We start from the raw sequence: 24,401 nt of genomic DNA on the forward strand, positions 1-24,401 counted from the left end.
ACCATTAAAAAAGTGTGACCAAATTCTGTGCTATTTAGTAAGAGTATAGTATTCTAAAAAGCTTATGCAAGTCATAGTTAGGTCTACAAGGATTTAATATATAAAAAAACAGAAAAGCTAAGCTGATAATAAGTGTAAATGCATATGTTTGAAAATTAGTTTTAAACGTTTTGATCACAAATGAAAAGAAAGAGAATGACTCTTTCCAAATATGAGGAAATTGTGTTCGCTTAAATTGGACTCGAATAAGGGCATCGACGTAGACGTCCGATCTCCGCCGTTTTCAAAATCGATCTGCGGTCACATAAAAAAATATGATATCGAAAGATTTAAATCTCAAATGTCAATGTCAAATGTCTCTTTTACTGCGTTAATAACTTCTGACCAATTTTATATCTTCATCAAAGCTTATTTGTGAAGCAGGAGCTAGTTGCATTTGGACATAAAAAGTTTATTCACCAGTGGTCGAACTCTGTGGCCTACAATAAATGGAACCTTAATATCATCTTAAAATTCACCGAGCCAGTCTTGGGAAATAACTTTATACAGCTTTGGGTAAAATTCTGGCCTATTACCGCATCGCTTCTATAACTTTTGCTGACCGTTGAGTCTCAAATTTGCTAAACGCTTTAATCTGTAAGGGAAACCATGTTAATCCACAACTTATACAGGTTTCAATAGGATCTTTCTTTATATTATTCAAATAGACATTACGTCCACCGTCTTATTTTTCCTTGTGGCATTTTTTGTTCCATATTCCCATCTGGTGACACTCAAAGCATCCCCAACACTTTGTAACATAATTTGTGTTTGTTGTCGGGTCATTCTTCTTTGTGTTGAATTTCAAATTTGCTCGTGTCTTCTCCTGCTGTGATCACTCATTGTACTTCAGTAGAATGGTCTGTATCGCGTTCACATTCGTTGCTAATACAATCGAGACAGTCCTTAGTTTACTGAGTTTCCAATTTTCTAAGGTTAATCCTACATCAAAACTAACAAAAGTGAGGCTTGCTTTAGAGGAATACGAATTTACAGTAGAGTATCTTAAGGGTAAAGACCAATATGTTATGCGTTATTATGAATAACCAACGATCAATTAAAGGACTATACATTAAATATTTTAAAAGTCCCCACAAGATATAAAAGAAGATACAAATCCTGCGCAGGAAATGGAAAAAAGGATTACGTCAACAATCCCTTAAAACAGCTATAAAACCAAACGTATTCAAAGTTAAAAAAACGACGAAATACAAAAAGAAGTTACCTTTGAACATCGAAAGAAAATTATTGCAAGATATAACGCTAGCGATTTGTATACTGATGGTCCTTAGACTTAGGTACATACATCAAGAGTACTGCTACTCACCCTGGTCCCCTCAATTAAGAAAAGAGGAAAAGTAAGCAATTTAAAAAACCATGACCAAGGTAAAAAATTATTTACAATAGAAAGAAGTCACAGAACCTTTAACAAACTTATGTACATATAAATGTATATCGTATATGTAAGTTAAGTCCTTCCGTCATCACCAGGACAACGGAAGACTAATTTCGCCACCAGAAGGTAGCGCAATCCTCTTTACCTAAACATTGTAGGTATACGTAATCCGAAAGTGTTCCTGTCCTCCAGACAGACCCGCTTTAGAAAGTAAATATTATACATATGTATATAGTAGCATATCTACCTCTACATATCTACCACATAAGCACATTCACACTACGCACTTGTCAACGTAAGCAAAGAACCCTAAATTAACGGCTCCCACAAGTCGCCAATTAATATAAACATCCTTCTCATACTGATTGCTCTCATTTTGGACACTCTCAATTTATCAATTGCGTTCTTTCTGCCAATCGAAGGTTTTCTAAACGTCAGCGTAGTTTATAAGTCTGAGTTGTAAGTTGAATCTTGTAAGGAGCAATGATACTAGATAGACTTCTGCATGAATGCATCCAAAACGACAAATAAATCACTTAGTCTAGAAGTGGGCACACTTTTTTTTCTGCACAGTATATTTGGGTGTGAGTGAGTAGGGTAGTATAGTCTGTTTTGATTGACAGTGCTCTCACTTATTCCATAGTTGTACAGCTGTTGATGAGTACAGCAAAATTGATGTGCAGTAGTCAGCGCACTGTACAGTGTGTTGGTGTGCAGTATACTTACTGTACAGTGAATGAAATTTCATGACTGGTACATACACACATATATATATACCGGGTGTATGTATGTCATAGAAAGAATACGATTAAAAAATTGATTTGTATTTTAGTTTCAAATGTATTTATTATACAATAAAGAATTTAGAAATTATTAATATTTTAATTAAAACTAATTATAACAATTATTTTATGTTATTAAAGAATCTATATTTAAGTTATTATTATTGGAATGAAGGAACATTATTTTATTTACCATGTCTTCAGTGGTGGCAATTTTTGACTGCACTCATCTGCACAGTTGTACACAGTCAACACACAAGCTGTACAGCGTGTTTAAAAATGGACAAATGTTGTACTCACTCCCGAAGACTACAACCATATACTGTACTCACTCGAAGTGAGTACACTGAAAATGTTGTGCTATATTCTTCTGGCCTATAGTGTTCACTGTACAGTAAAGAATGAGTGCAGTATTTTTTTAAGAACACTATACTACTGTACAGATCTGTTATGCTACAAATGAGTACATTCATGCAGAAGTCTAATACTAGACCTATGTCTCCCAGTTCGCGCTTCACACTATAAAGAAATTTATATATTTTTTAAAAGTGTTAATTCAGAATTTGTTATTGGCTCAGCCGGTAGGATATAACTATTTTTACGGTTATATTATCCTTAAAGAACCCAAATATCGTTCGTCACAGTGCAATTTAAAACCAGCTATCGCAGTGTCGGTTTGTGTCGCTATTATACGAACGGAAACCCCAATTTTTTCAACACGCTATCGAAGCTCAGGCTGCGAGGTTTTTAACCCGTGTGACCGTCAAGTATCTAAAAATTTAAATTTGCAAAAACCCGTTTAATACAGGTTATTGTAAAAGTTCGTGCTTTTGTTCGTAACACAAGGGTTGCTAAAAAATAAAAACCTTAGTTACCAGTGGTAAGAGACGAGGTATAAGTTTACAATATTAAATCAAATTCAAAATACCAAAAACTTTTAAATTTGAGAAAAATGTATCAAAACTAAACAAAACAAGAGTCGAGTGCCTCGACTATTAGATACCCGTTACTCAGCTGAACAACTTAATATTATAATTGCCGGGCAATCGCAAATGTGTACAATGTAAATACATACATATACACATACGCCATTGTTTGACTCAGACCTCCAATTTGGCTAACTTGATTTGATTTGCATATTTCTTGGGATATAGTTCGGTATTGACAAATGAAAACCATCGCAATTTGCTTTAATATAAATCCTTATCGAGAATTAACGTTGACTCTGTTGAGCACCTTGGCCAGCTGTTCCAAAGTCATCCGTTAGATGGCGCTATTATATTGCGCCAACTACCCCATGTAGAAATGTAGGCGCTAGCCAGGCTTAAGCGTTTAATGAGTTTTTGGGCGTTAGAGTGGGCGTGGCAAACTTTTATTAGGCCAATCGATATTTATTGACGAAACAAATACATATCAATTAAAATTTTCCTAATATCATCAAAATTGTGGCCACAGCTTGTGGCTTGTGGGCGTCAGAGGGGGCGTGGCACCATTTTGAAACAAAATTTGCGCTGCGTAGGAACTCCTAAAATCTACATGCAAAATGCCAATCTTCTAGCTTTTATAGTTTCCGAGATCTCAGCGTTCATACGGACGGACAGACAGACGGACAGACGGACATGGCTAGATCGACTCGGCTAGTGATCCTGAACAAGAATATATATACTTTATAGGGTCGGAAACGCTTCCTTCTATATGTTACATACTTTTGCACGAATACAATATACCCTTTTACTCTACGAGTAACGGGTATAACTAAAATGGCAGAACCAGTGAAACTATTGTCAGAAAACCATCTTAATCAAGCGCTGAGCCAGATCAGGGCCTTGAGCCAGTACCGCAATTTGGAGGCAACACATTTGAACTCAGCCCGTTCATCAGGAGGATAGATTTCATTCTGTAGCTACTTTACAACATGTATACGCCAGGCGAGCATATTCTTCAGTGCGATCGAAATGCAGCTTCACGGATATGCCCAGAGGATATCTCAACTATCAACAGCCAGGTGCTGGATGGATTTAACGAACTCTCTCATCAATGAGTACAAAACCCAGACGTCCTGCAAAGAACTACTAACACCCCCTTTCCCGGGTGTATACGTAAGTTCGTTGAGGACATTGAGTCCAAATATTTTATAATATTAAATGGGGCTAGTGCGCCCCTTCGAACAATAAAAAGAAATAGCGAAAGTACAAGTGGCCATATGAAAATGGATACAGAACATATCAACAAGCCCAGGTCAAAGAACAGGAAATAGAAACCCCTACATACGAATCACCATGAATGATCAAGAGTTCCGATGTGTTGTAGAAACAGGCTCTTCTATTAATTTAATTAATAAAATTACTTTCATTTTCTGACCAAAAATACACAAAGTCCGACCAAACAAACATTTTGGGTCCATAATTTTTCCGATAGATATGATATGCTCATGGGAAGAGAATATCTCGAAGCATGTAATGCATCAATTCGGAATGAGATATAATTATAATGATTTCGATTATAAACGAAGATAAGCTGAAATTGTTTCTTGCGATCCCCCATTTACAACAGATACACCATCTAATTTTGCAATAAATAATGACTTGAAAGAAACCAATAAGTTTAGATTAAAACACTTTAATGACGAGGAAACAGATAATCTAAAGCGAATTTTATATGAATTTAGCGACATACTAAGAAAATGACAATTTGACTTTACTATCAAGTAAGCAGTTAACAAAAACCATTCAAATATCCTTTACGACCAAGAAGTCGATTTGCAAATGAAGGATATGATATAACAGAGTATAATTCGAAAGTCGAATTCCCCCATAGTTCACCTATTTGGATAGTACCCAAGAAAGGGGTTGCATGAGGAACAACAAAGTTCCGAATCGTTATTGACTATCATAATTTGAATGATATTACGGAAGATGACAAATACTGGAGAAACTTGGTAGATGTCAATATTTTACCACTATGGACCTCTTAAAAGGTTTTCACCAAATACAAATGGATGATAATTCTATTAAAAAGACAAAAATGGACATTACAAATATACTCGAATGCCTTTTGGATTAAAAAATGCTCCTGCTACCTTTCAAAGGTGCATGAACAATCTCTTAAAAGATTTGAACTACAAGGATTGTTTGGTCTACTTGGAGGATATTATCGTGTACTCCACTTCATTGGATGAACATGTATTATCTTTGCAAAAGGTTTTTAAAAAAATACGAGAAACTAATCTCAAGCTTTAACTCTACAAATACGAGCTTATGAATAATTATTATATCAACAACCGGTATAAAACCAAATCCTCCTAAGATAGAGGCAATACAAATTTTCCCTATACCCAAATCCGCAAAAGAAATCCTTTTTAGGTCGGTGTGGATTCTATAGGAAATTAAAAAAATAGAAATACCATTGACAGCAAAGCTTTAAAATGGCGTAACATTAAATATAAAAGATAATAATAATGTCCGATCCATTTTCATTAACAACAGATGCAAGTAATATTGCTATAGGAGCAGTATTATCACAAAATCATAAACCAATCTGCTATGCCAGTAGAACTCTTAATCAACATTTTAGCTGGGCCACCAAATATTTCAGGTCCTATCTTTTTGGCAGAAAATTTCTGATCCTTAGTGATCACAGGCCTCTGGTATTGCTTAATAATATCAAAGAACCTAATATGAAATTACAGCGGTGGAAAATAAAACTAAATGAGTTTGCTTATGAAATAAAATATTTGCAGAGGAAGAATAGAGGAAGCTTATTTAGGAGAGACTTCCAGTAATTCAAATACAATAACAACAGTAGCTACAGTGCATAGTGCACCAGAAGATAACCAAAACCACATTTCACTAACGAAAAGACCACTTAATTATTATAACAGACAATTCGAATTTATAAGAGGAGACTCAAGTGAAATGTCGAAATAATAAATTACTTTCATAAAACAAAAATCATAATAACGTATAAAGAAATGATAATCGAGTACGCAAAACAATTAATAATCGAATACTTCTCTGCTAAGAAAAGCGTAATATATTTTCCATTTGAAACAGAATTTTTAATCTATCAAAAAGCATACATTGCAATTATCTCTCCAAATAACTTAACTAAAATAATGAAAACTAATGATAAATTAATAGATAGTAACACTTACGTAGAATTCAAAGAAATTGTTATTAAAACACACAGAGAACTATTACATCCAGGAATAGAAAAACAAACATCACTTTTTAATTCAAAGTTTTATTAATGAATGCAAAGTGTGCAACCTCGCAAAAACAGAACACAGAAATACTAAATTAGAATTCAAAATAACCCCAGAAATTTTTAATCCAAGAGAAAAATATGTCATCGATTTCTATATGATAGATAATAAACAATTTTTATCTTGTATTGACATTTATCAAAATTTGCCAATTTAATAAAAGTCGACAGTCGAGATTGATTAGAAGCAAAAAGAGCATTAACCAAGTTTTCAATGAAATGGGTAAACCAAATCAAATTAAAGCAGACAAAGATTCAGCTTTCACGTGTACAGCATTGCAACTTTGGTTAAAATCTGAAAATGTTGTTATTTATATAACAACAAGCTAAAATTGAATTTCTGATATTGGGAGATTTCATAAAACAGTAAATGAAAAATTAAGAATTATAAACTGTGAAACAGACATAGAAAGTAAGCTAACATAATTTGAAACTATTCTTTATGTTCATAATCATAAAACAAAACATAATACCACAGGTAGAACCAGTACAGATATTTTCATTTTCGCTGGAACTCCAAAAACTGTGTATTAGTAAAATAAAATCAATTAATGAATCATAAAATAAATTTGAAATTGATACTAGATCTAAAACACTAACAACAACAATCAAAACAAGAGAGAACGCTATAGTCGGGTGCCCCGACTATCAGATACCCGTTACTCAGGTAAAGGGAGTGCGAGGGAGATGGAGATAGAAACTTTGATCACGCATAACTTTTTAACGAATGGTCCGATTTGAAAAATTTCTTCTACATTTCGATAGGTATTGATAAACACAATAAAACTGCATTTTTACTTTTCCGAAATATTTAAATTTTTAAAATCGTATATTAGCGATTGTGGGCGTTAAAGGGGGCGTGGCACCTTTTTGAAACAAACTTGCGCTGCGTAGGAACTCCTAGAATCTGCATGCAAAATGCCAATCTTCTAGCTTTTATAGTTTCCGAGATCTCAGCGTTCATACGGACGGACAGACGGACAGACGGACATGGCTATATCGACTCGGCTAGTGACCCTGATCAAGAATATATATACTTTATAGGGTCGGAAACGCTTCCTTCTAGCTGTTACATACTTTTGCACGAATACAATATACCCTTTTACTCTACGAGTAACGGGTATAAACACTAATCCGTTCAAAAAGACAGGAAAAATCACAAAATTAGATGATAATCATTACGAAGAAGTTAACAGAGGAAGAATAAAAATACATTAAAATTCTAAATATAAGAAAACAAAGAAAATTAACGAAAATAATTACGATAATTCCAGATGCACGCCAAATGAAAATCAAACCTAACTTGTTGATCAACACTATCAACATAAAAGCAAACATAAAAGGAAAGTTAACTTCGGGCGGAGCCGAAGTTAATAACTCTTGCAGATTAATCTGTATATGATGCATTCTTAATAGTCATAAAAAATCCCAACTTCCTAACTTTAAAAACACCAATAACATATTCCAATCGTTCAGTTATATGGCAGCTGTAGGATATAGTCGGCCGATCCTTATGAAATTTAGTATGTCGGATTGATTGGCCAAAAATAAAACCCATAGAAAATCCTAACTTTACAAACACCAGAGTTATGGCATTTCCGATCAATCAGTTGTATGGCAGCTATAGGATATAGTCGATATCTTTAAAGTTTCAATTCGATATCTTTAAAACTGAGAGACTAGTTTGCGTAGAAACAGACAGACGGACAGACGGACATGCATATATCAACTCAGGACGCGATCCTGATCATGAATATATATACTTTATAGGGTCGGAGATGTCTCCTTCACTGCGTTGCACACTTTTGACCAAAATTATAATACCCTCTGCAAGGGTATAAAAACAGTTATTTAATGTTCAAAATAGGAACCTTGGACTTACAAAATAATTACATCATAATATCATTGTTTAACCGTCAACTTAACAAAAACTGAAATAACTTATACTAATTTAATCGAACAATCAGAAGAATTTTCAGGTTTAAAAACAAATTTTATACTTAACAGAAAAATTGAACTGAGAAATGAATGGAATTAGAATTGCAAAACGTAGCAAAAGAGGTCTTATAAATTTTATAGGCACAACATACAAATATCTATTTGGAACATTAGATGAACCAGATTGGTCAGATATAAGAACAAGTTGAGTATGTGTGGGCTGTATTAATTTTATTCTTGCCAGTTGCGAAGCCTATTTGACACTGAATTGAATTTCGCAATACGACGCTTTCTTAGCAGCGTTGCCAGAACATAGATTAAATATATACAGAATGGAATAGAGATGGCATTATGGGCCTTTATATTAGAGATGATTAAAGCTAACATCCCGGCCCGCCCTGAAACACAGTTTCTGAATGGGGCAATACAGCAACTTTCGTGATGGGTCTGATCATCTCTCCTGTCAGGGTCTTTAATTTGACTGCTCGAACGAGGTTGTCCTTCCCTGGATAGGTTTCCATAACCCAAGCGATGTGCCAAGATGCCTGTGGTGAATTGGACTCCCTTACGAGCACAACATCACCGGTCGAGATGTTGGGTGTTGAAGTAGTCCATTTTGGACGTTGCTGCAGAGTAGTCAAATACTCCTGATGCCATTTTCTCCACAATCCTTAAAGCATAGACTGGATGCTTTACCAATATCCTAATCGGCCCACTGGGATGTGACTCAAATCGGGATCAAGCACTGTTGTTAATGCTCGCCCAATTAAGAAGTGAGCGGGTAATAGGTAGTTGGTTTCCGTATCCGGTGTGTTGCACAAGGGGCGTGAATGTATCACTGCGCTTATTTGAGCAAGAAGTGTGCGCATCTGTTCAAAGGTGAGCGTTGAGTTTCCGGTAATTCTGCGAAGATGCAGAGGTGCTCTCGGGGGAATAAGTACCCATTGGATACCATCATCCGCTGGTGTGCTAGACACGGTGTCCTTGTGTGTCTGTGAAGAAAGCAATTCTTGCATCTCGTCGAGGGATCGCTTAGCTCCAATAAAGTTTGTGCCATTGTCACTGTATATCTTACTGCACTTGCCACGTAAGGATATGAAGCGCCGCAAGGCAGCCAAGAAGGTTTCTGTCGTCAAATCTGTGGCAAGTTCCAGGTGGATGGCCGAGGTGACCATGCAAACAAATAGGCATATGTAGCCCTTGCTGATACGTCGCTTCCGAACCATTGCATCCTTCAGAAGTATTGAACCTGCGAAGTCGCAACCAGTATATATAAATGGAAGCGCTTGTGTAATGCGTACGCTGGATAAATCAGCCATTTGTTGCTGGGATGTGTAGTAGCGTTGACGAAAGCAAGCTAAACATTCGTGTGTTATTTTGCGAATTAGATTACGTGCTCCAAATATCCAGAATTTTTGCCAAACAATAACAAAAAGTGAGGAAACGCCAGGGGGCTCGTGTTCCAGTATCTGCTTTGAGATGCGGTGTGTTTTTGGTAGCAATACTGCGAGTGGTGCAGTCGTCCGCCTACCCTCTGCAAATCGATTTCGTCGATTATGGGTGCCAGTTTGATCAGCTGTGATCGGTTCCTTAAGGGTTTTTTACCGAGGAGCAATTGGTAATCGTCTTTGAAACAACCTTGTGCTTGTTTTATGCACAGAATCCTTGCCTCATTAATTTTATCAAATGTAAGAGCGCTAGATACCCTTTTGCGAGACAGGTTTCGTGTACGTTGAATGAATCGCTTCACGTAGCCGACAATATGGACGAGCTTGATCCAAGAAGACATTCGCTCGGTTAGTTCATCAAGTGGATGAACCGGACTTGCTTCAGCCAGTGCAGCCAAACAGTTGGATTTGACTTCTCCTTGAATGCGTTTGTCTGTAACAGATAAACCGAAACGTAAGTCGTTTAACTTTACCAGATACTGCACCTTGTCTCGTAGCCATAAAGGCCCATTCCACCACAAATGGAAGTCGATGAGATCAGCAGCCATCAAGACGCACAGTCAACTGGGTTTGTTTTGGAATCTACATAACGCCAAGCACTCCTTGGAATAGTGTCAAGGATTTCCGAGGTTCTGTTTCTAACAAATGTCTTGAGTTGGGCTGGCGTATACGATAACCAGGTGAGCACTATTGATGAGTCCAGATGTGATGGAGCGAATCAGTTGGCAGAGGAGAAGTGCTGCGCATAGTTCCAGACGTGGCAAGGATTGTTGCTTCAGTGGAGCCACCCTTGTTTTCGCAGCCACAATGGATACCGAGATAGAGCCATCGTCATTTGTGACTCTGCTGTACACCACCGAAAATCCGTGAAGTTCGATGTTGTCCGGGTCGTTGGCGACAAATCGTGGTAGTTGGAATGTTTAAAGGTTTTCCAGATCTGCTCTCCACTTTAGCCAGTTGTCCGCCAGTTTAGTTGGGAGTGGGCCATACCAATCCAAATTCAAGAGCCATAGGTTTTGGAAAAGGATTTTGATTTGAATTACAATGGGTGCCAAGAGTCCGAGACGATCAAATATCCTCGAGACGTCGGACAAGACTTGGCTAGACCGACATTGTACGACAGAATGCCTTTTCCAGGATGCCAATACAGTCCGAGAACATTTACTGTTGACGTTTGAGCAGATTGTGTGTCGCTGTCATCCGTTTGTATACATGGAGTATTGGATACCCATTTCCCGAGTTCAAGATTTGCACGAGACATCAGCTGAATCAGCTCGATTCGGTTCCGAAGTAGCTCATCCTCACTGTTTGACCCAGTAGGAACGTCATCTACATAGAAATCCTCCAGCAGGATTTTCGACGCATTTGGGTATTCCTCTTAATGATCTACAGCAAGTTGTTCCGTATGTTACAGTGCACAATTGGAAGTGCTTTATGGGATCGGATGGATCTTTTCTTCAAACGATTTTCTGGAAGTTTCTGTGCTTTTCGTTGACCCATATCTGGCGGAACATTTTTACGATATCCGCTGAGAATGCACATTTTTACATTACACAGCGAATAGATCGCGCTGGATACTAGGACCTGTAAACATTGTGCCATTAAAAGCCTTTCTATTGGCATCGTGAAATGATCCATCGAAAACTACTCGTAGCTTCCGACCCAGCATTGGGTGGTGTGTAGATAAAACTGATTTCCAGTAGCGTTTTCCTCAGGTGGCACCTCAGAATTGTGTTTTCTGCATAAAGTATACGTACTGTGTACGCCATTGGTCTTTCTGTTGCAGCCGCAGCTCAACCGATTTAAAGATCCCGTTTTCATAGCGACTGTGAGTGGCGAGAAAGTGCTTCTCGGCTTCTTGATCATCCTCCGGTTCCAGTTTTTCGCTGCTTTGAACGTTTTCCAATTCCGAAAACTTCTGAAGATGTCCACTGTTGTAGTTAGTGCAATAGGGTTGCTTGGATTCGATGTGATGAGTGAGGTTATTACCCATCCGAACACCGAAGAAATGGCGATAAGATTACCCTTGTTGACATACATCTTTCGTCCTGTAAGCACTGCCCATACATGTTCGCTTCCCAATAGAATTTCAACAGGTGAGTTTGTGTTGAATTCAGTATCCGCCAACTGCAGATCCTTGAATACCTCGAAGGCCGATGCATCGATGTTTTGGCGTTCCAGCGAAGAATTAATTTCGCTTAGCACGTGGGAGTAGACAACCAAATGATCCTCGGATATACGAGACTTGATATGCAAGGTGCTGCATCCCCTTGTCGTGTCTGCTTTCACCGAAGAGATTCCCGTAACCAAGATGCCTGATGCCGAACGTGTCAATCCGAGAGCTTGAATGCAACGCTCGGATGCGTAGGAAAGCTCTGAGCCTGTGTCCAATAAGAGACGGCATGTTACGTTGTCACCTTTTGCGTTTTTAACATAAACCATGGAGGAGTCTGTATCCATGCTGCGCTCAATACACCTGCGCCGCGTGTCGGCGTCAAGTTTCTCCAGGCCCAGATAGATGATCCAGCAATCGCGTCTCATCTGGTTGACTGCATCCAATCCGCGAATAATTTCGTTTGCTCCGTCTGACACCTTCCCTAGAATTGATGTATCAACCTTTGTAGTTGTTGGTAGGCTCATAAGCTGCTCCAAAAATGAGTTTACAATGTGCCGTGGACGATTGTATCTTTCTTTTAGACGTTTCCAAGCGGTGTTGTAAGCTGTATCCGTAATGGCCAAGTGCCGTATCAAGTTGGCAGCTTCATCAACAAGAAGTGTTTTCATGTGATGGAACTTCTGGATGTTGGACAAATGTTGCTTGTTATGAATTGTGCTTTCATAAGTGTCTTGATGATTGATAACTGTCAATGACAACAGTCTTGTTTTTATATCGCTCCGCCGCGAAACTAAAAATACACCACAATTAGCCGAATTCTATTTCGCGAAAAGACGCTCAGAATGTACGCATGGGTACCTGTGCTCATGTGCTTTGGAAATGATCAATTACTAAGTGTTCTAATTACTAAGCTATGTGATAATACAGTTTGTTACAAATAAAGGCAACGGGTAAGAGCGTAAGCTCTGTAACGAAAAGCCATAATGAGCAAGAATCGGCAGCAACAACAAGACGAACGTCGGCTCTCGTCAATCAGAAATAACGCTTACTTCTCCATAAGAGCGGAAGAGTTAACAGAACCGGCAACAACTGCAACACTGCAAGCGATTACGGAGAGAGCACGCTCGCTCTCTCCCGGCTCCAAGCGGCACATCACAAAAACAGCCGTGGAAGCGTAGGATCACCGTTGAGGAACCCCATAAGCGGAATTGGCCTATGCAATGCATGAATTGTCAGGAATACGGCCACACGAAAAGTTACTGCAGGGATGCACATTCAACTGAGGCCTGCCCTATAAACAAGGAGAACCACTCTGCCAAAAAATGTAGTAATAGTGCGGGAAACCACACTGCAAATTACAGAGTCTGTCCTATCTATAAAGAGTTGAAAAGTTGACTAGGCACTGTGAGTTGCCATTATTTGCAACAGCCTGTCATCAATACACATCGATACCAGAAGCGGTTTCTTAAACTTATCCGCTTAATACTGCCCTCCACGCTTTTCCATTTCCAAAGATACATTTGTACAGTTCTTTGACCTATTAGGTGACCATTTTTAAGCGGCTGGTAATTACAATGCAAAACACAACCACTAGGGCTCTCGACTCACCAACCCCAAAGGAAGACAGCTGTACAACGCTATAATAACAACAAGAAACAAGCTTGGTCTTTTCTCTCCTGGTAAGCCTACATATTGGCCAACAGATCCTAATAAGAAGCCTGACTTGCTTGAATTTGCCGTCTCAAGAAGACTAGCTAGAGATCATGTCCACGTGGAACACGTAACTCGTCACTTTTACTCCATCTATACGATCATCTACAGCTTTCAGAACGCATATATGTTCTAATCTCCCATAAAACAGATTGGCTTAAATTCAGAAAGTACGTAAGCACCCATATTAATGGCTTCCCAAACATGCACCAAAAAGAAGAGATTGACAGCTCAGTTGAAGAACTAATGTCTGTAATTTCAATAGCTGCACAACACTCTACCCCTATCATACCGGCTTGTAAGCCTGATAACAACTGTCGGGCTTCTGGGCATATTAACGAACTGCTACGCATAAGGCGAAGGCTTCGGAGGGAGTGGCAAGCCCATAGATCGCCAGCCTCGAAGGAGCGGCTTAAAACAGCAAACCATCTTCTACGCACAGCCTTAGAGGATGAATTTAATCGATCTCAACTATCCTATTTGCAGCATCTCTTTCCAAACAGCAAACGATATCCAATGTGGAAAGCTAAATCAGGTATATGTACACCAATAGAAAGTGAGTCGCCATATTATTCACACAAGCAGGAGAATGGAGTTCGAGACCCATCCACCATACGTTGAACGGATGGTCCATAAGGTTTTGCCGTTCCGAAAATTTCCCATTACGTTCCCCATCCAAATTGGACGGATGCGATAGTTAGGCTATATGTTTTCGGTGCAACTCTGAGTTTTTCTTCTTGACCTACACAGATGTCCGAACAAAAATGGAAAACATGGCCAAGAAGTTCAGCTAACTTTGATGCGACAAAAATTAAAAAGGGGCCACGCGGTGGAGCTCCATCCGTGTGCCATAATTTCGAATTGCTCCACTCTTTCATATGTGGAAACCGCATCCACAACATGTAGCAGAACACCTTGGAGAACGAGAGTTTGTCCCAGACTTATATTATGCATAACTAATAAAATGTATATATTGCACGTACTAGGGAATACTTTGTGGAGGTCTTAGATGTGAACCCCGATGACGTCGCATAACGGAGTTCAAGAAGAATTAAATATTATTTTCGTAACACTAATTGTGTATTTTCTTAAAACTAAAAATAAGAAAAGGTAAAAAATAATAGTTAGTAAAGGCTAACTCCACATCGAAAAAAAATGTTAACATTTATTAAATAAGTATTGGTTTTTTTTGTTGGTCTCATTTTGTTGGACTCTTCTATTGCAAATTATAGGGTTGCAAAAAGTAAGCACATTCGAAGATCATTAAAATAAAGTTCGACAGTAATTTTAAAATAGTTCCAGGTGTGGAAAAAAACTAACCTTCAATATTTCCAAAATTAAATTCCTTTATTTTTTCCAGGGCAAACTCTTGCACTAAGTCTGATTCTGTTTTAGACAAATTTATCAGTAAAGTTTCCGAAATTTTAAATCTCTCGCCAGACTCTGAAATCCATACAAAATGTTCCTGAAAATGTTTTAATAGCTTTGGCTTTATTATTACATGACAATTTAATTTTCTCACCGATGGATACCATTTTAGAGCAGGTAAAGGTGTAGTATCATTAGATATATTTTGCCTATTTTGGCTTTTGGAACGACCTCGCCATATTTTTTTAGTAACAAATTGTCCCACGTTAGATAATGATTTTGACTTTTGCATATTTGCAGTTACATTTTTTTGACCTGAAATGGGATTAGAGAAAACAAGTATATAAGAAATAAAATTAACATTATATTTTTAATTTGAGATAAGTGAGGGTCTCGGTTATAACTAAAATTGATAGGTGAACAATTCATACATAAATGGTTGTGCGTGCCAACACCAAATAGGCATTTAAATTCTTAAGATTCCTTTAGATGTCAACATCTCGTTCGCACTGCTGGGAGCATCCTTACTCTCTTTGATCTTCACCAACTCTGTGCTCCGCCAGCTTAAGATGATCCTACCCTGCAGTCGCCGAAAATGTATTATTGCCCGTGATTCATCGATGAATTTCCATACAAAATAGTGATGAACTTAATATTCATGTCATAGATTTGAAATTGATCACCATTTTAATTCGCATTTAAATCATCACAAATTTTCTTAAGAAATCCTTGCTCACACCGATTATTTTGTTTTAAAAAACGGAGTGCAAAATAAATACAGAATTTACATCAGACTGATAAACGATTTATTAATTTGAACAGTAATAATTTTTGAACCTCGGTGGGAATTTCTTGGACCACTGCAACTAATATTCTTTTAACTGGTGAATCTTGAATTTGACTTACTAAATTCTTCGTTTTCTTTAGCAGCTAAAGATAAGTTCCACATATAATAATACTCCAGATTACAAAATGAAATCCATCATTTACTTCAGAAAAGTTTCTTTTACACATAAAACCAAAGTTGTTTTTATTTCTTCGACTGGAATACCTTTAAGAAAGTTAAAAAGATCTGCAGATTTTAATGTTTTCCGTATTTTTAATGTACGTTGTCTACGTTAACAGCTGCAAAAGGCACTCATCATACGCTTTCTAAAAGCTAAAGAGTCATCGTTTTCCCAACTGCAAACATTTTTATCAAATGAATTTAATGGAGGATTAAAGATTTTTTTTAGCTCCTTTTTTGAGTAAAACAACATCAATTTTGGTTTGTTTTGGTTGTACCGACATTTTATAGTATTTTATAGTAATTATAGTATAAAACGACTATATAACGATTTTTTGTATAGCCTCGTGTCAGATCGGCGAAACTGTTCGTCAAACAGCTGGCGGGCACTTTTCGTCAGTCTTTTTTTTCACCTCACTTTTGGCGTGCGCTTCTCAGGGAACATTTTAAAAAATGGATAGAAAAAATAAAAAAACCCGCAAAAGTCAATTGCAGGAAAAAACAACATTAATACGATCAGTGGAGTTCTGCCCAGAATTTTTTTTTTCGCGTGGAGTCCCACTTACCCACTCAACCGACCGAGGAACGCAGTCGTGTATCGCAGCAAAATTCTCGAGAAGATAGACGCGAGATAAGAAAATATAGGTAAAAGTCCGGGGAAAAAAGTAATATTAAGATAAATTGTGTGCCATTGAAGTTAGTATTAATCGTTTTAGGAGCGGCAGAGAATCAAGATTTGAGATTATAAAAAAAAGTATATTATACTCAGAACATAATACTCTGCTCATGCAAAGCATAGTTAGATCTATAATGATTTAATATTAGGGGAATATTATTTCTAGTTAATTTACTTGGCACAAAAGTTTATCCGACTGTCAATCTCACCATATATAAATAAAGGCAGTAGCATCGTTCTACGGTTGGCTAGGGAGGGTAAATTAATCAACAGAAGTCTACTAGAATAAGAAGGTAAGTTAAGATTTGCATCCCAGTTTAGGCGCCAAGATCGTTTACAAGAGTTATTCTATCCAAAGAGCTGCTACTTAACGTGTATGTCGCGTATATCGGATTGACCCGATAAAGAGTCATTAGCACCTAAATCTTGACCGAGCACCTAAATATCTAGTAAAAACAGATTGAGAACCGGTATTTGTATATTTCCTAAAAAGTCTGGACTTTGCATTTCAGGTTGCGTGAGTGGTGCTACTCTGGACAGAAACACAGGATTTGATACAAAACACAAATTAAGTAGGCGACCTAGTGAATTTTGAACATGGTTTACTTGAGATAAAGATATGTCAAGCAGAATGGGACTTGGTATTTGTAAAATAAAAAACATGCTAGCTTTATAAAAATAACGTATGAGGAAATAGCCTGTGAAATGGATAAAGATAGTAAGTCATAATTGTACATTATTATTTGTTAACGTGGACATATACAATATTTATGTTTAGATAATTGTTGCCTCTATTGCCACAATGCATGCCGACAACCAATTTTACGCTTGTAAATTTGTTTAGTTTTAACAAATCAGCAGATTGACAGTTAGGCCGTAGTACGCTCAGTTCGGATGAACTCTCGAAATTTTGGTCACACTGGAGAGATTAAAGTTTTTCCGCTAGCGAACACGTTTGTCGATCTGAGTACTAGGCTAATATTTTTTGTATGCACTATGATCAGCGCAAACCTATTCCCAAAAGGGCGTAAAAAAACGAGATCGCGCGAAGTGAAAAAGGAAACGGACAGACTAAATTAGAATGCATACGAAACAAAATACTAATACTAATTTTGTGCTAAATAAGATAAAGTTAATGCTTTTAAGATTTTAAGAATCGGTAGTAGAAATAGTCTGATATAGTCTATTATAGTCACTACACAGTACTCTAAAAGGTTCACGCATATCATAGTAAGAAGAATAAAGTTCCTGGTAATTCTATTAGGCACAGAGAAGTTTAGGCGACCCAGTAACTCGGGACTCTCCGCACCCCCGTTAATAAGTTTATGAATAAAAGTAGTGCCAAGCATCGTTCTACGGTTTAATAAAGATGGTAGATTAATTAAGAGAAGTCTACTAGAGTAGGATGGTAAAATAATAAAATATTAAAATTCGCGGGCTTAATATGGCGGACTAGTTCTTTTTTTCTTGAGTTGGCAGGACTGTTGATGACATCTGGCGGTAATTTCATGTCAATGTCAGTATCAGTACTATATTTACGCTTGTGTTTACCAAACGATCAAGAGTGCATTTGTCGATTTTTACAATGTCTGATTTAATTGAGCGGGGAATGCCGTCAAATTTTTTCTGCGGAATGAAATTTCGGCTGCGGAAACGTTGAGGATGTTGCGGAAGGCCTTTGGTGATTCTACCATGTCCAGAAATATGTTTATAAGTGGTACAAAGACTTTAAAGAGGGTCGGGAACGTGTTGATGACTCGGAGCGCTCCGGACGACCATCGACGTCAACAGATGACCAACACGTCAATGAAGTGAAGGAATTAGTGCTCAAAAATCGTCGGTTGACTGTTAGAGACCTTACTGATATGATCGGAATATCATAAGGATATGTGAAAACCATTTTGAAAGACCATTTGGGCCTACGAAAAGTCAAATCTCGTTTGGTACCGAAAACGCTCAATTTCTGCACACAAATCGCCAAGAATTCGACGCATATCGATCCGCAACTACCGTATTCTCCTGATTTGGCTCCGTGTGTCTTCTGGCTATTCCCAAAACTCAAGAGACCACTCCGGGGAACGCGTTTCGAGTCGATTGAAGAGATAAAAGCGGAATCGACGAGGGCGCTTATGGCTATACCGGAAAGGGACTATTTGGCCTGTTTCGAGGTTTTAAAAAAACGTTGGCATAATTTTTTTTTTATCGGAAGGGGATTACTATGAAGGGGATGAAATTGATTCAGAAGAATAAATAAAGAATTTTCACTTTACAAACAAAGTCACCTTACTTTTTGCCCACATTAGTACACCATACTGAGGAATCCAAATTGGTGAACGGTACTCCTGGATTGGACGGACTAGTGAAATGAAAAAAGTCTCGTAACATAGGGATCATCGAATTCCTTTGACCACTGTCGCGGAACGGATTAACCCAATTATCGATTGTCGGGCAATTCAAATGTAGCGCCACAAATTAGAGATTATATTTAGTTCAATGTAACCGGTTGAGGATTCTCGCTGTTTAGTGAATGCGGTCACACAGCTGGAAGTTAGGAAAAGCCAAGCTTCCCGCTTCCAAGTTATTCCAATCAACGAGGTCAGAGAAGCTGGGAGGCGAGACTGCGGTAATGTTAACTTATATATGTAGGGATAAATCATAAACTTGTAATATTCCTACAGAATAAAATCCGTCTGTTCAATACCATTTTACGCTACAAGATCTGGCTATTTCTTGTTTCGGTGCGGTATATCGGGTTAAAGGCAACTCCCAGTGACCGTCGTTTGAGCGGCGTCAACCACCTTTTATTAAATACAAGTACTCCCCTGGCTTTATTCACCATGGATGTAATATGGTCACAAAACTTATGTTTTGGATCAAGAAGGACGCCAAGATCATGTTAATGCGAGATTCTAGACAACGCATCACCACCCAGCATATACGTGGCATATGTGCTTTCACCCTAAAAAATGTCATTACATTCACTTAGCGCTATTTAAAACCAAGAGATTTTCTCAACACCATGTTTGAAAAGAATTTAGGTCCGATTGTAAGTCAGAACTGCTGGCAATTATATTGCAGACATAACTTAACGTCATCTGCGTACATGAGGACACGCGACTTTGGGAGACTAGAGGGAGATCGTTAATAAATAAAGTAAAAAGAAGTGGGCCAAGGTGGCTTCCTTGTGGGAAGCCTGAATTAACTAGGATCAAATTATAGATAGAGCTTTTAAAGAGGATTCGTTGAGTCCTACCTCAAAGATAACTTAAGATCCATGTTAGATAATCGCATGGAAACCCTAATAAGTCTAGCTTAAATACAAGAAGCGAGTGATTTACTGAATGAAACGCTTTACTAAAATCAGTGTAAACTACGTCAGTCTGCATGTTCTTTTTGAAGCCATTTATTACCAAAGACGTTACTCCAAAAAGTTTGTCGTCGTAGATCTTCGCCTTATAAATCCATGTTGACATGGAGGTATAATTGATCTACAAAGATGTTTAAAACGATTTGTTTAAAAATGTTAATATTTTGACATTTATGCAAATATGTTCGAAATCGACTGCTCCACTGAAGCTCTTAAAGATGTACTCGTCGCAGCAGCCACCATTTCAACACCACAATCGATGGACGTGCAAATAAACCATCTCAAAAATAATCTACAATTGGAACAGCTTGTACTGGAAAAGAGGCGTCTGCGACTTGCTTGGCAAACCAACAAATCGCCATCTTTAAAACAATTATCTTATCCAATCTGAAACTATATCTTAACCAACATTGTTTCAGCCAAAAGAGATCACGACAGTCATCGGGGATCTGAAACCGAAAAAGGCTCTGGGCGGTGACCTAATAACACCAAAAATAATAAATAAACTTCCAATCTCTGATATTTTTTTTTTTTTTTGCGCGTGGAGTCTTACGGCCCACTTACCCGCCCAACCGACCGAGGGGCGCAGCCGTGTATCGTACGGCACGATTCGCGATAAGATAGACGCGAGATAGGAAAATAAAGGTAAAGGTCCGGGAAGAAAAGCGAGATAGGAAAATAAAGGTAAAGGTCCGGGAAAAAAAAGTAATAGTTAGATCAATCTTGTGCCAATGAAGCAAGTATTAATCGTTTTAGGAGCGGCAGAGAGTCAAGATTTGATATTACAGGAAAAAGTCTATTATAGTCAGAACATAATACTCTGAAAGGCTCATGCAAGGCATAGTTTGATCTACAATGATTTAAAATAGGTGAATATAATTTCTTGTTAATCTACTTGGCACAGAAAAGTTTAGCCGACTTAACAAATCGGGGCAGTCAATATCACCATGTATACCACCAGGTTATAAATAAAGAAAGTACCAATCATCGTTCTACGGTTGGCTAGGGATGGTAAATTAATCAAAAGAAGTCTACTAGAATAAGAAGGTAAGATAAGATTTGCATCCCAGTTTAGGCACCGTAAAGCAAAAAGAAGGAAGTTTTTTTGTACAGATTCAATACGACCAATATGTATTCCGTATTGTGGACTCCAGACGGGAGACCCATACTCCAGAATCGGACGGACTAGCGAAATAAATAAAGTTTTAGTCAAATTAGGATCATCGAATTCTTTTGACCATCTTTTGATAAAACCAAGCACTCCTCTGGCTTTATTAACCATGGACGAAATGTGATTAGAAAATTTTAGTTTAGGGTCCAAGAGAACGCCAAGATCGTTTACAAGAGTTATTCTATCCAAAGAGCTGCTACTTAACCTGTAAGTCGCGTATATCGGATTGGCCCGATAAAAAGTCATCAGCTTGCACTTGGAACCGTTTAAATTTAGTAAATTATCTCGGCACCAGTGTTGAAAATTATCTAGACCGGATTGCAAGTCAGGAAATGTCCTTATACTGCAGGCACAACTTAACATCATCTGCGTACATAAGTACGCGAGAATGACTTATAATTGATGGAAGATCGTTAATAAATAATGTAAAAAGTAACGGAACCAGATCCTAGAAAACTACCTGATTTAATTGATTTTGCTGTGACAAAAAACATCTCTCGCAATCTAATATCTGCAAAATCGCTTTTGGATCTATCATCGGACCACTCACCAGTGCTAATAACTCTTCTTCAAAGCCCGGAATTAATCGAGCACCCTCGCAGGCTGACGTCGCATCGAACCAACTGGCTGAAGTTCAAAAAGTACGTAAGTTCCCACATTGAACTAACTCCACAGCTCAACATCAAAGAGGACATCGACTGCTACGCCGATGCCCTGGAGTCTGTACTCGTCGCAGCAGCCAAAGTCTCAACACCGCAAGGGAGGGATGGGCACACACACCAACACAAAACTAACCATGAAATCGAACAGCTTGTTCTGGAGAAAAGACGTTTGAGACGTACTTGGCGGCAAACCAGCAGATCGCCATCCTCAAAACAAAGTCTTAAAGAAGCTGGTCGCAGACTTACCAGGGCTCTAAGGCAAGAAGAAGAAAAAGCACAACGCCAGTACATTGAGAAACTTTCACCCACCAGCACTAAGCATCCCTTGTGGAGGGCCCACCCAAAACTAAGTGCGCCGGCCGAAACAGTAATCCCCATAAGAGACTCTTCAGGCAGCTGGGCCAGAAGCGACAAAGACAGAGCTTGTACATTTGCTTTACACCTTCGAAATGTTTTTCAGCCAAACCCTGCAACTAATTCATTCGCACTACCGTCGCCGTCAATTCGAATTGAATCTGAGACGGAGCCAATTCTGTTTCAACCAAATGAAATTGCAAAAGTAATCAGCGAGCAATTGAAACCAAACAAGAGAGAACGCTATAGTCGGGTGCCCTGACTATCAGATACCCGTTACTCAGGTAAAGGGAGTGCGAGGGAGATGGAGATAGAAACTTTGATCACGCATAACTTTTTAACGAATGGTCCGATTTGACATTTCGATAGGTATTGATAAACACAATAAAACTGCATTTTTACTTTTCCGAAATATTTAAATTTTTTAAATCGTATATAAGCGATTGTGGGCGTTAAAGGGGGCGTGGCACCTTTTTGAAACAAACTTGCGCTGCGTAGGAACTCCTAGAATCTGCACGCAAACTGCCAATCTTCTAGCTTTTATATTTTCCGAGATCTCAGCGTTCATACGGACGGACAGACAGACGGACAGACAGACGGACATGGCTATATCGACTCGGCTAGTGACCCTGATCAAGAATATATATACTTTATAGGGTCGGAAACGCTTCCTTCTAGCTGTTACATACTTTTGCACGAATACAATATACCCTTTTACTCTACGAGTAACGGGTATAAAAAGGCCCCAGGCGGTGATCAAATAACTCCCAAAATGTTAATCGAACTTCCAAACTGTGCAGTTGAGGTTATTTGTAAACTCTTCAACGGGATTACACGACTTGGCTATTTCCCAAAAAAATGGAAAAAATCGGTAATCATAATGATCCCAAAGCCAGGGAAAGATCACACAATACCAGCTTCGTATAGACCGATAAGTTTACTCTCGTGTCTGTCAAAACTGCTCGAAAAATGCCTTCTGACGCGCATCATTCCATATCTGAAAGAGCACAACGTTATTCCAGCACATCAATTTGGCTTTCGAGAAAGCCATGGAACAATAGAGCAAGTCAACAGATTAACAACAGAAATAAGGACTGCATTCGAGCTTCGGGAATACTGCAGTGCGGTATTCCTTGACGTTGCACAGGCTTTCGACCGAGTCTGGCTTGATGGCCTTATCCATAAAATCAGAACGATCCTGCCAGGAAACACTCACAGGATACTGGAATCGTACCTTTACAACAGAGCCTTCGCCGTGAGATGCAACACCACAACATCCGATGACTACGCTATAGAGGCTGGAGTTCCCCAAGGTAGCGCCCTTGGCCCAACTCTATTTCTCCTCTACACCGCAGATATTCCCACGAACGAGCGGCTAACTACTTCTACATTCGCAGACGATACCGCGATCATAAGTCGGTCCAAATGCCCAACTCAGGCAACAGCACTACTAGCTGATCATCTCGTTGTAGTGGAGAGGTGGTTATCAGACTGGCGTATAAAAATAAATGCGCAAAAGTGTAAACACATAACGTTCACTCTTAACAGACAAACGTGTCCCCCGCTAACCCTGAATAACACGCCACTTCCACAAGCTGACGATGTAACGTACCTTGGCATCCACCTAGACAGGAGACTTACATGGCGGAGACATATCGAAGCTAAGAAAATTCACCTAAAACTAAAATCAAACAGTCTCCATTGGCTTTTAAACGCGCGCCCCCCTCTGCCTGGACTTCAAGGTCCTGCTCTACAATTCAACGCTTAAGCCAGTCTGGACCTACGGCTCCCAATTGTGGGGAAACGCGAGCAGCAGCAACATCGACATTATTCAGCGAGCACAATCAAAAAGCCTGAGAACTATCACTGGGGCACCTTGGTATGTTCGGAACGACAACATCCACAGAGATCTTGGCATTCTACCCGTAAAAGATGAAATATCAAAACAAAAAGCGTCCTACCACACCAAGCTAACTTCTCATCCAAACCAGCTCGCCAGGGGCCTAGCCAGGGCTTCCATCCGGACCCGATTGCAACGCAATGACCTTCCAGCTCAGCAATAGTTATTAGAGCCCCTAAATTTTCGCGCCAGTCACCTTGACTGT

General features: G+C 38.6%; 1 protein-coding gene across 7 annotated transcripts in view; it reads right to left on the bottom strand.

The window, feature by feature from the left end:
- The window catches only part of LOC108044212 (rho GTPase-activating protein 6), a 70,888-nt gene that overhangs the window by 23,936 nt on the left and 22,551 nt on the right, over positions 1-24,401 (bottom strand). For 6 of the 7 annotated variants that reach the window (XM_017123129.2, XM_017123127.2, XM_017123128.2 and 3 more), the window contains exons 2-3: positions 15,215-15,375; positions 15,013-15,157 (exon numbers count right to left, since the gene is read on the bottom strand). In XM_017123129.2, the coding sequence (XP_016978618.2) occupies positions 15,013-15,157; positions 15,215-15,375 (306 nt within the window). Of the gene's footprint in view, positions 1-15,012; positions 15,158-15,214; positions 15,376-24,401 lie in introns of those variants that run through there. The other variant, XM_017123133.2, reaches the window with a different exon arrangement.

The sequence above is a fragment of the Drosophila rhopaloa genome, unplaced genomic scaffold, assembly GCF_018152115.1.
Source record: "Drosophila rhopaloa isolate 14029-0021.01 unplaced genomic scaffold, ASM1815211v1 contig_203, whole genome shotgun sequence".
In the NCBI taxonomy this organism is placed as follows: domain Eukaryota; kingdom Metazoa; phylum Arthropoda; class Insecta; order Diptera; family Drosophilidae; genus Drosophila; species Drosophila rhopaloa.